We start from the raw sequence: 12,009 nt of genomic DNA on the forward strand, positions 1-12,009 counted from the left end.
CAGTGAGGCCCCTCTAAACAATACCCAGCTACTCCTCTTGTAGAATGGGCCACCACTCCATTTGGAGGAGGCATCCCTGTGCTGTGATAGGCTAGCTCTATCAGCCACCCATTTTGCCAACCTGTGCTTGGACGGCGCCTGGCCTTGCACAGAGTCTCCATAACAGACAAACAGCTGATCGGTATGTCTTGTCTGTTGTGTGCAAGAAATGTATCTTCTCAGTTGCCCTGACTGGACAGATTAGATGCAGTCTGGCTGATTCCACTGAATTGTGAGGAGGTGGATGGAAAGGTTCTAGCACCAAGGGCCTGGAAATAAAGGAACGGAGCAGAACTTTTGGCAGAAATGAGGGGTTTGGAAGAAGCAAAATAGATGAGCCTTCTTCTCCTAATCTTAAACACGTAGGGTGCACAGAGAAAGCATGAATTTCACACACCCTCTTAACTGAAGAAACAGACAAAAGAAATGCAGTTTTCAGTGTGAGAAATTCCATCCCTACTTCATGTAACGGTTCAAAAGGAGGTTCTGTCAGAGCCTTCAAGACAATACCCAGGAATTAGAATGGCAGAGGGGTTTGAATACTTTCTGTACCCACTGTGTATATATATATATATATATATATATGTATATGTATATGTATATATATATATATTATATATGTATATATATATATACATACATATATATATATATATATATATATAATCTATATAATATATATATATATATATATATATATATAATATAAATATAAATATACTCACCTTACATTTTATAAGTGAAACACACACAACCATGGTAGAGTTCACCCACGCGGGCGAAGAGGCTTGTTTACAAAAAGCACGTGCCAACGCGGCAGTCTGAACCCTCGTGGATAAAGAGACTCCGGTCAGCCAGATACAACAAAGAACGCGCAGTGAAATCTTACCATCAAACAGCTTTCATCAATAGTAGGAGGCAAAAAAGAGAACGCGCCGGCTACATCGTACCTGTATTTATAGATCATGATTGCAAGCGGGGCGTGGTTAATTTGATATACCATCTCCTGACAGCACATCCTTAGCGAGGCTGAACTATACTGTGGCGTGTTGACTGAGATGAAATAGAATTATTCCTATCTGATCTTACCCTTAAATTTAGTTTTGATAAATATATTTAGGTAGTTACCACATGAAGCACATTTTTTAGGTTATCATTTTTTTTCAGTGTAAGAAATACAAAATGCGATGTTTTTGCAAGAATAAATTTTTTTATGAATGTTCTTCATGCCTGTTTTAAAATGGCCAAGGAAGCAACAAATGAATACCATTTAATTTGCCTTTCATCAGATTCTCTAACTGTAGTATTTTATTTCATATTTCCAGACTAACGAGACCTTCAGCATATCTAACTGCACTATGGCAAAGTGCATAAAGGGAGATGTCATTGAGATTGTCCCATTGCAATGTCCTCAGCTCCAGAATATCACCTGTGAAAATCATCAGCGTTCAGTTCTGATCTATGATAAACGCCAATGCTGCCAGCAATATGCCTGTGATTGTAAGTAAACTGTTCCTTCTGTAGTTCTAACTTTGTGGTTGCCGTCAGTCACTGAAATTGTGGCTCATTGTGCATGAAGCATTTTACATTCTTTAAAGGGGTCATATGATGCTGCTGAAAAGAACATTATTTTGTATATTTGGTGTAATGAAATGTGTTTATGCAGTTTAAGGTTAAATAAACAAATTTTTTCCACATACTGTACATGATTGTTTCTCCTCTATGCCCCACCTTCTGAGGGTGCTTTCACACTAGCACTTTTGGTGCGCACCCGGGTTCGTCACACACTGCGGCCTTGAGTGAGGAGAGGCCGGAGGCCTAGAATGAGCCACAGACTAGAGTGAGCCGCAGCCGGCTTAAATGAGCAGAGGCGGGCAGCTTGTGAACGGTGCAGCAGGCGGATTCTACGAAGGAGCATGCCTTGGTCTTGCAGCAACCACATGTGACGACCCCGGGCTGGATGATGCTTCGTCCACGGTGAAAGCCAATTCGACACAGTGCAAAGTTGATGTATTTCCTAATCGACCAGCACGGATCAGCTCCAGGCATGACGAAGCGGATATCGTCCTCTTTTGGAAGGCCAAACAAAGTAGTTTCGCTTTCACAGTGAAACACACAGCATCTATACGACATGGCGGCGGCAGCAACAACAATACTAAAACGAGAATGAATGGCACACCTTCTTTCTTTGCGTGAACATCTGGGTGGCATTATGCAAATCTTCCCACATACTGACGTAGATATGTAGGGCCGTGTTAGAATGAGCCGTTTCATGGGGGTGTGGATGAGTGTTAACTTTTATAAAGAATATCTCTTTGGATTTGAGACTTTAGTCTTTGTAGCTTTACAGATCTTCTTTATTCACCAAGAGCTTGTAAAATTTTAAAGAGAAAGGAAATTTTGAAATCGCATCATATGACCCCTTTAAGTACACATTGCATAAGGTGAAGGTGGATGTCATTTATGCCACCAAAGCATACACTATCCACCACTCCACCAATGGGTCTGCTTAGACCTATGGTTTACCATTCTTAATTTAGTTCCTACTCTAATCTAACTCAACTGATGAAATGTGGAACTGTAAATACACTTTTACAACCAAAATTCCAACAAATTCCAACCAAATTAAAGGTCCTGATCCTGCACTGACAACAGGACAAAAAAATTATAAACATTATAAGCAACAAAATTATACTGTGCTAATGGTAGTGCTAGAAGGCTTGATTGTGAAACCCCAGATTGGTCTGAGGACTACTGAAATAACTGACTAACTTTAGTGTTTGGTCCATAACCTTTTCTTATTTTTCACCCTCTACTAATTATAGGCTTTTGTCAAGGCTGGGGTAGCTCACATTACATCACATTTGATGGACTCTTCTACAGTTATAAAGGAAACTGCACTTATATATTAATGGAGGAAATTAGGCCTCAATACCATTTGAAGATCTACATTGACAATATCTACTGTGACATTGGTGAGCACGCATCTTGTCCCAGATCCATTACTGTGTCTTACAATGATCAAGTCATCACACTTAGGAATCACATTGGAGGTGCGGATCTAGAGGTGAGACCTACAGTAAGATTGCGAAAAGACTTTCACTATGTGTTTAGTCTGCACTGTATTGTAAATGTGTTGGTTTTCTTTGTGGTTGCCTGTTTTTCTATAGCCCTGAAGGACAATGTTAAGCTAATGCTGCCATATGCTCACAATGGTGTGAGAGTAATAAGCTCAGGATTAGACTTGTTTCTGAGTATTCCAGAGCTGAATGTTGATATAACATTCAGAGCCCTTGGCTTTAGCATCAATCTGCCAGTGCAACATTTTGGAAACAACACACAAGGCCACTGTGGTAAGTCAGCACATTAAAAAAAAAATGTTTAAAGGGTTAAGGAGGTCATATCAGGTTAAAGTAATTTAACAATACAATCATAAGTTGTAGCGGAGAACAGATAAATAAAAGGATGTTTTGTAAATATTTCACTAACTGTGAAAGATTAAAAAGATAATAATAATTTATTAAAAAAAATGTGTGCATGGTGATGTAAAATAAGAAAGGAAAGCCATTGTTGTATGAAGAGGTTTGCTTTTGTGCATTATGAATCTAAATTATTCCAAATAATTCTCACTTAGGAACGTGCAACAATAACCAGGCTGATGACTGCATGATCCCTGGAGGCATCTTAGTCAATGATTGTGAAGTGATGGCTGATTACTGGCCAGCCAGTGGTGTGAATGGCAAAAATTGCCAACCAACTCCAAAACCCCCAGTCTTGAATATATCCCCACCCCCACCAAAGACACCATGCCCGGCCCAATCTGAATGCAACCTTCTCGAGAGCAAGTGAGTACATTCTATGTGGTGTAATTAAAAAATGTGCGACAAACTTTGCGTGATTGCTTCCAAAGTAATATTTGTCCTTTCAATCATCTATTCTTTATTCTAAACTTCCTCAGGCTGTTCGAAGCGTGCCATTCCCACGTGCCCCCTAAAAACTTCTTTTTAGCTTGTCAGTCGGATAGTTGTAATATGAACAACCCCACCATGGTGTGTGCCAGTCTTCAGAGCTATGCAAGTGCTTGCTTGCAGGTCGGAGTCTGCATACACTGGAGGAACTACACTAAGCATTGTAGTAAGTTCATTGATATACTAAACCGATTTAATTTAATCTGTATAAATATATATGATCAAATGAAATACGTTTTGATTGAATACTAACTTTCCTGTTTCAAGTGGAATATTGTGTAGAGATTTGAATTAAGAAATGGTTTTAACTTTTCTTCCTCAGACATTAAATGTCCAGCAGATAAAATGTTTTTGCATTGTGCTCCATCTGAACCACCAACATGTAGAGATTGGTAGGCTATGTCCCTTTTCCTTTTATTCTGAATTAATTTAGACCATTGTGGAAAGACAAAATTCAGTGCTGATTAATGACAAATAAACATGGGTAGGAGATAGGAGATAGCATTATTGTACAGTTTAAGAGTTAAACAATATCTGCTTGAATTGTTTACTACTTATTGTTTACTTCTGATGAACATGCCAAAAATTTTGCACATTACACATGCAGTTGAGTCAAAAGTTTGGATGAGTGCTTAAAACCACTGACACCCTCTTTGGATTGCAGCGTTAAAGTAACCTAGGATGCAATTTGAATCTGATATAAATGTATTGTGTGTAATAAGCTGTAAATAATATTTGAATTCCAGGCCTATGCAGAGCATAACAGTGCCCACAGAAGGCTGCTTCTGTCCTAAGAACACAATACTCCTCAACAAGGAGTCAGGATTATGTGTGCCAAAATGTGGTGAGAGGCCATTACAGTGTGTGTGTGTGTGTGTGTGTGTGTGTGTGTGTGTGTGTGTATGTGTGTGTGTGTGTGTGAATTAGAGGTGAAGCCTTGGTCTTAATACTGTGCATCAAACACATCAACATGCATGTCATAACCATTTTTTAGAAAGTTTCTGATTTTGGTCTTTTCTTGTAGGATGCTTGGACCCGTCTGGGACACCACGTGAGGTACAGCAAGGTTTAAACTGTTCATTTAATAGCCACTAAAGCATCCCATGGCTGTTCATGTTTTGTTTCTGTTGCAGTATGGTGAGCGTTTTAGGTACAACTGTGAGGACTGTGTCTGTGATAGGGCAAGCCAATCAGTGTTCTGTAAGCCCAAGGAGTGTCCTTATGTAAAACCTGAGATCTGCACTAAGCCCGGCTTTGTGCTGGTCAATGTCACCGATCCCTCAAAGCCATGCTGCAGCAAACAAGTTTGCCGTAAGATTAGTTTGTTTCTTTTTTTCAAAGTAGGTTTTCCTTCAAGATTGCAGTGCTATTTTTAAGTCCCCTCTCACTGTTAGATTGTTCCATTGACATGTGCCCAAGTGGATCATGTACACAAGGGTCCTGTTTTTATGATGCACCAGACAACACCAGACACGTTCTCAAGGTACATTTGAACACATCTTTTCAGTTCATCAGACAAAGAATCTGCTCTGTTCCTCAATCTTCATGCAGTCTGTCTTTTTGTAGAGTGGAGAGGAGTACAAGTACAAATGTGAAACTGTTACCTGCCGTCAAATGAATGGCTCGTTTGTGATTGAGAAGAGCAACACAGAATGTCCTTACTTGAGTTTAAAGGACTGTGGGCCTGTGAGTAGAATCTCTAGCCTGAACTGCACATATAAAACACTAGTTCTGGATGTATTGTGGTTGTTGCTTTTTTCAAATTTTTTGCACATTTTTCCATCTATTATGGAAATTTGCACAGTGCTAAAGCAGGTTTTTATTTTTATTTTATTAAGATAAGATTAAGAACAATATTTACAAGCAAAGTATAAGAGAAAGGGGGACGAGATCAGAAAGGATTTTTAAAAATAAATATTGTATATTTTTCTCTCATCTCATTTTCAACATCATCATTTGTAAAGTATTACTTAAAACGTTTGAAATAGCAGTAAAAGGTGCCACTGGATTATTAAAACCAATTTTTACTCCAAGGGGTTTAAATATGAGAAAAAAGTTGGAGAGTGCTGTGGAACATGTACACAAGTTGCCTGTATTTATGATGCACCAGACAAAACCCGACATGTTCTCAAGGTACATTCTTAAACTTTTATTCAGTCTTTCAGTTCATCAGACAAAGATTCTTCAGTCCTAATGGAGTTTTTCTATATTTTGTTAGGATGGAGCAGTTGACAATTACCAATGTGAAACTGTTACCTGTCATAAATTTAATGGCTCGTTTGTAACTGAGAAGACCAAAACAGAATGTCCTTACTTGAGTTCATTTGATTGTGGGCCTGTAAGTAGAATCTCTAGCTTCAACTCTGCATCGAACACTTCTTCTGGCTGTTTTGGTTGTTGCTTATTTCAAATTTTTGCGCATTTTTCTAACTATTGAGGAAGTTTGTACAGCCCCAATGCAGCACTGTGTGCATTAGTATTAAAACTATATATAAACTTGTTTGTTTTTGCACTTCAAGGGTTTGAATATGTGAAAAAAGAGGGAGAGTGCTGTGGATCATGTAGACAAGTGGCCTGTATTTATGATGCACCAGACAAAACCAGACATGTTCTCAAGGTACATTTAAAAAATATTCTCAAACTTTTCTTCATTGTTTCAGTTCATCTTCTGCTCTGTTCTTCAGTCTTCATGTTTCAGTCTTCTTTTTGTTTAGGATGGAAAGGAGTACAGTTTCAAATGCATGAATGCTACCTGTCTGAAAAGGAATGGCATGTTTATGACAATGGAGAGCTATAAGCAATGCCCGCCCTTTAATCCAGATGACTGTGTGCCTGTAAGTAGAATATCTGTAACTGCACTTATACCCTTGCTCTGCTTGTATTTTATATGTCTGTCATCATTTACTCACCTTCGTATTGTTCCAAGCAATGAAAGAGGATGAGGGCTCAAAGAAGGATAAGAAAGCACCACAAAACTTCATAAAACTAGTCTTCCAATTTCTTGTGTAAGGGACAAAATGTCGGTTATTCACTAAAAATCTTGCTTAAAAAGCCACTTTGTTAACCATTTGAATTTTGGATTGGAGAATTTCATGTAGTGTTTCAAGAAAATAAAACATGTAAATTGTAGTAAATCAATGAAAATATACAATATGTTTGGAAAAGTAATTTTGTTCAGATGGCTGTGATCATTTTTGCATGAAAGCCTGTTTCCGCCACAAGGTACTTGTAAATTTTAATTTCACAATTCATACTTTTTTATTGAGTTTGTTGAGAAAGAAACTCTGAGGGGAAAAATTCTGGGGAAAAAAAATAGTCAAAATTCCAAGTTTGCATATCACAATTCAGACATTTTTACTCAGAACTGAGAGAAAGAAAGTGAGAACCATTAAATAAAGGTGCAATAAAAGTCTTTTTTGTTTTTTATTCTGTGGCCGGAATGGGCTTCCATAGTTTTGAGAGATTTGAACATACCAAAAATTCTAAGCAATGTTTTTCTTTCTATTATTTGTGTTCTTACAGGGCACAGTGCAATTTGACAAAGATGGATGCTGCCAGATCTGTAAGAAATTGATTCCTTATGAAAAAAAATAAATAAATCTAATTGTTTTTCCACACTATTAAATATATAAGCAGATCATTTAAATGATGTTAAGTAAATTAAAAATAACATGTTATGCACTACTTAAAATGTAGAGCATGTATTGTTTACGAAAGTCACAGGCTTACATGCCTTTGTTATCTCTCAGGTGAAACCAGCAACTGTGTTCGTGTGAAGAACGTCACCCGTCTGCATGTCAAAGACTGCATTTCCATTAAGGACGTAGAAGTTGCATCCTGCACTGGCCACTGTGATGACGGATCAAGGTGAGAGCATTGCACACCTATTTGACACGCATCCTTTTTTTTTTTTCTTTCTTTTTTTTAATTCTCAGAAGAACCATAAATGTCTTAGAGTTACAGAGTAATGACAACGTAGATCCTAAAACAGCAACTAAAACAAATCACCTTGAAACGAGTTACTGAAAGGTCGGAAAAGTCAGCTTTATTTTTTTTTAAAAAGTTTTTATCATAAGTATGGCTTAGCATTCAAACCTTTGGTGTGTACCAGTATTAAAAAAAAAAACAATCTCACATCCAGCTGTTACACTCATCTGACTGGTGGTTTTTTTTGGAAATCCATGCAGGTATTCGATGGAAAAGAACATCATGATGCACAACTGTTCTTGCTGCCAGGAGGAGAAATTCAGCCATCAACAGGTGACGCTGAAGTGTGCCAATAGCAGCGAGATCCTTCATGACTACATTTATGTTGAGAGCTGCAGATGCACTCCTACCAAGTGTGAAGAAAACACTATAAAAAAGAACCCTGTGTAGCTGCAGATGCACTCCTACCAAGTGTGAAGAAAACACTATAAAAAAGAACCCTGTGTAATTTCCTGTTGGGTTTTAAGGGATGGTACTAAAATGATCGTAAAAATCTGTACATTTAATCAACTGAGATAATGTTAATATTCCATCTAAAGTAATACAATTTTGTGCATAATATACTAAAAACCACAATACTAATACAGATGGTAAAAGAGGCAAATGACGAATTAGAGTTCATCACAGGTAAGCTGAGGTAAATATTAATATATAGAAGGTGCACAAAGTGTTATGCACACAAATACACAACTATGCCATCCTAACACACAACACTAAATTAATACAAGAAACCAAGAAACAACATAAAACCCAAATTAATAACAAACTAACAAGAAACATTATTATTTAGACAATATATATATGTTGTGGGAATGTAAGTTTATGGTTTTTCACTGTAAATTATAGATGTCCTGTTAGATCCCATACAGTTTTTGCCATATATATAGTAAGGGAACATGCCATTAACCAATTACCAGGAGTGCGTCTCCATATCATTTTTTTTTTTTTTTTTACTTTTTTAAAATACACTGTTAAAAACAGCATAGAGCATCTGTGGGTAAAAAAAATTCTCCTTGATTTCTGTTGATCTGTCACACTAAGAAATCAAAAATTTTAAAATATATAACCGAAAGTGACAATGATAAATTAAGTTGATTGTTGTAGTGATTGTTTTTTTTTTTTTTTTTTTTTTTTTTTTTTTTTTTTTGGTTTGGTTTGGTTTGATCTAAGGTCATAGTTTGCATAATTGATGTAGTAACAAAAAAAAAAAACCTTAATCTCTTTGGTAATGCATGATATAATGATGTATTTTTCCTTCCAATAAAACTAATTGAAATCACAATAAAGCATAATAAAGAGCATCAATTACAGTCTCCTGGATTATTATTTATTTTATTTTTATTTTTTCTCAGAAAAGTGCCAACCTGCATACATTGAGTACAAAGCACTGGTGTACAAATTGTGTGCAGAAAGTAATTTTAACTGTGCATGGTTTCACTTGTGGTGAAATCAAAGATTTGCTTTTTTATTTATCATTTTATTTTATCATTTTAGTTTTGCATCAGTAGGGGCATCCTCTGCAGTACCTACATCTCACCATAAGAGGTCACTGTCATCGACCTAAAGGGTACAGTTCTCCTCAGTCATTTTTGCACATTGTGTTGACACAAAGTTCGAAACAATTATCCACACGTTTTGTTTAGATTATTACAGAAAACTTGATTTTGATTAAGCAGTTAAATATTTGTGAATAACAATGGTATTCTATGTAAATGTGTTGTTTGTAATGCAACTCATGACATTTTTATGTGCAATAAGGTACATTATTTCAAAGTAAATCCATTTGTAAATCCACTGTATATTCCTTACTTAAATATTGCATTTTGTTCTGGTAATATTTTTTAAAACTATATACTAACATCAAAACTGTGATGTTTTGGTTTGCTATTGAAATGCATAAAAACAGAATTTTCTTGACATTTCTGTAATTTATGTAAGACTTACTTATCTCTTGAGGCTTCTTCTATTAGCCTACTTGAAGACGACTCCGTTTGTCCCAGATGTCATACACTTTCCATCTTAAGGAGGTGAAGAATTCAGAAATGGAGAATCATAAAATGTGGGTAATTTCAGCTTGACGGCGTCTAACTGAGAATATACTGTAGCTCTTTGTAAATATTCATGTTTTGAACAAAGTTCAGCTAATCTGCTTGTATCCACATCTGGGACATTCAGACACCATCCATTCTCAAGAGCTATTGTGAGCTATTTGTGAGCACTTGCTCTTTTATAGTGTCTTTGAGGTAATGTAGTCTGATCAGAAGTTGGAAACCGGGTTAACACACTATTACTATCTTTCAGTCTAATCAACATAATGTTATGGGTGTTTGAGAATAAACAGGATTAACAGAAACCCTGAAGGGGAACAAAACATTGTTACGCACACGTATCGCAGATATCATCTCAAACTAAACAAGGATGTGAGTTCTGACAAAACAGTGACGAAGAAGATACACACTACAGTATGACGCACTAAGCCAAAATTTACACTCTAAATGTGTACTTTGGTGGTATGAGTTTTAGACTGGAATTGAAAGATGAGTCATTTTACCCAAACAATGAAAACACCCCTTTCAGAATCTGCAAAATGTTAATTATTTCACCAAAATAAGAGGTATCATACAAAATGCATGTTATTGTTTATTTAGTTCTGACCTGAATAAGATATTTCACTTATAAGATGTTTACATATAGTCCAAAAGAGAAAATAATTGTTGAATTTATAAAAATGACCCCGTTCACAAGTTCCCTTGGTTCTTAATACTGTGTTGTTACCGGAATGATCCACAGCTGTGTTTTTTTTGTTTAGTGATAGTTGTTAATGAGTTAAGAACAGTTAAACTGCCCGCTGTTCTTCAGAAACTTCCTTCAGGTCCCACAATTTTTTTTGTATTTGAACCCTTTCCAACAATGACTGTATGATTTTGAGATCCATCTTTTCACACTGAGGACAACTGAGGGACTCGTACACAACTATTACAGAAGGTTCAAATGCTTACTGATGCTCCAGAAAGAAAAACCACGCTTTAAGAGCCTGGGTGTGAAAACTTTTGAATTTGAAGTACAGGGTAAACTTATTTTGTCTTCTTGGAAACATGTAACTATCTTCTGTATCCTCTGAAGGGCAGTACTAAATGAAAAAATGTACGCATCTCCATTCTGTTCAAAAGTTTTCAGCCCCTGGCTCTTAATGTATACGTGTGTATGTGTGTATGCGCAAACACACACATACAGTTGTTGTATGCGACAAGTTCATCTCAACCTGGTTGACATTACGAAACTCATTATGATTCAGGATCTTCAGGATGCAACAGCAAACAAAGATTATCAAACAACTGAGAGTTTAAACATCTTTCTTTATAACTAATTGAATTTCGATACCACATTTTTAAGATTTTCATTTCCTGAAGGGTAATTTCTAAGACTAACTACTGACACTTTCATAATGTTTGTGGGGTTTTGTGTCATACATGCATGGCACTTTTGTCTACTTTGTAGCTTAAATAATAATTTTATTATGCCTTTTGCTTGAACATACAGTATAGGTAGGTCTACAATGTCTTTTAAATGTTATTTAAAATAGGTAAAGGAAAATTGTTATGTGCATTCAGTGAGTATCAATATTTAATCCCCTTACTGTACATCGCTTTATATATAAGTAGCACACTGACAGAGAATCAAGAAGGTAATGGAAAGGAAATGTTTAAATATTTAAATGTCTCAGCTGGAGGCAATGACAAACAAAGATCGTATCCTCAGTGAATCCTAATGGGCTTCGGAGAATTAGGTTTCAAACATGTCAAACAGACCGAGACAACCCTTACCAAAAAGTAGTATACTTCAAGTTTATTTTATTAAGTATACTTAAGTAAAGTTCAAGTATATTTAGACTTTTTTGTAAGTATAAGTCAAGTATACTTAAATGTCATTTTAAGTATATTTGTGAGAAGTACATAAAGCCCATTTCTGAGAAGTACATAAAAAGTAAACTAAAAGCATACTTTCCTATTTTTAG

General features: G+C 36.2%; 1 protein-coding gene across 1 annotated transcript; it reads left to right on the top strand.

Moving 5' to 3' along the window:
- The first annotated feature begins 1,088 nt into the window (after positions 1-1,088).
- Positions 1,089-8,384, top strand: LOC109113377 (intestinal mucin-like protein). Its single transcript, XM_042752820.1, has 17 exons — positions 1,089-1,539; positions 2,865-3,392; positions 3,674-3,884; positions 3,998-4,173; positions 4,330-4,399; positions 4,754-4,851; positions 5,032-5,063; positions 5,141-5,318; positions 5,402-5,490; positions 5,574-5,693; positions 6,042-6,140; positions 6,226-6,394; positions 6,527-6,624; positions 6,722-6,841; positions 7,530-7,569; positions 7,757-7,874; positions 8,195-8,384. The coding sequence occupies exons 1-17, from the start codon at positions 1,398-1,400 to the stop codon at positions 8,382-8,384; spliced, it is 2,478 nt and encodes an 825-aa protein (XP_042608754.1). The 5' UTR covers positions 1,089-1,397.
- Positions 8,385-12,009: the final 3,625 nt, after the last annotated feature.

This window comes from Cyprinus carpio, chromosome B25, assembly GCF_018340385.1.
Source record: "Cyprinus carpio isolate SPL01 chromosome B25, ASM1834038v1, whole genome shotgun sequence".
NCBI classification, from domain to species: Eukaryota; Metazoa; Chordata; class Actinopteri; order Cypriniformes; family Cyprinidae; genus Cyprinus; species Cyprinus carpio.

Bases quoted from the DNA above. Each gene is read 5' to 3' on its own strand.
- LOC109113377 (XM_042752820.1), top strand. From the start codon at position 1,398: ATGGCAAAGTGCATAAAGGGAGATGTCATTGAGATTGTCCCATTGCAA. The intron at 3,393-3,673 runs GTAAGTCAGCAC...ATTCTCACTTAG, and splicing joins CAACACACAAGGCCACTGTG to GAACGTGCAACAATAACCAG. The intron at 5,319-5,401 runs GTAAGATTAGTT...TCTCACTGTTAG, and splicing joins CTGCAGCAAACAAGTTTGCC to ATTGTTCCATTGACATGTGC.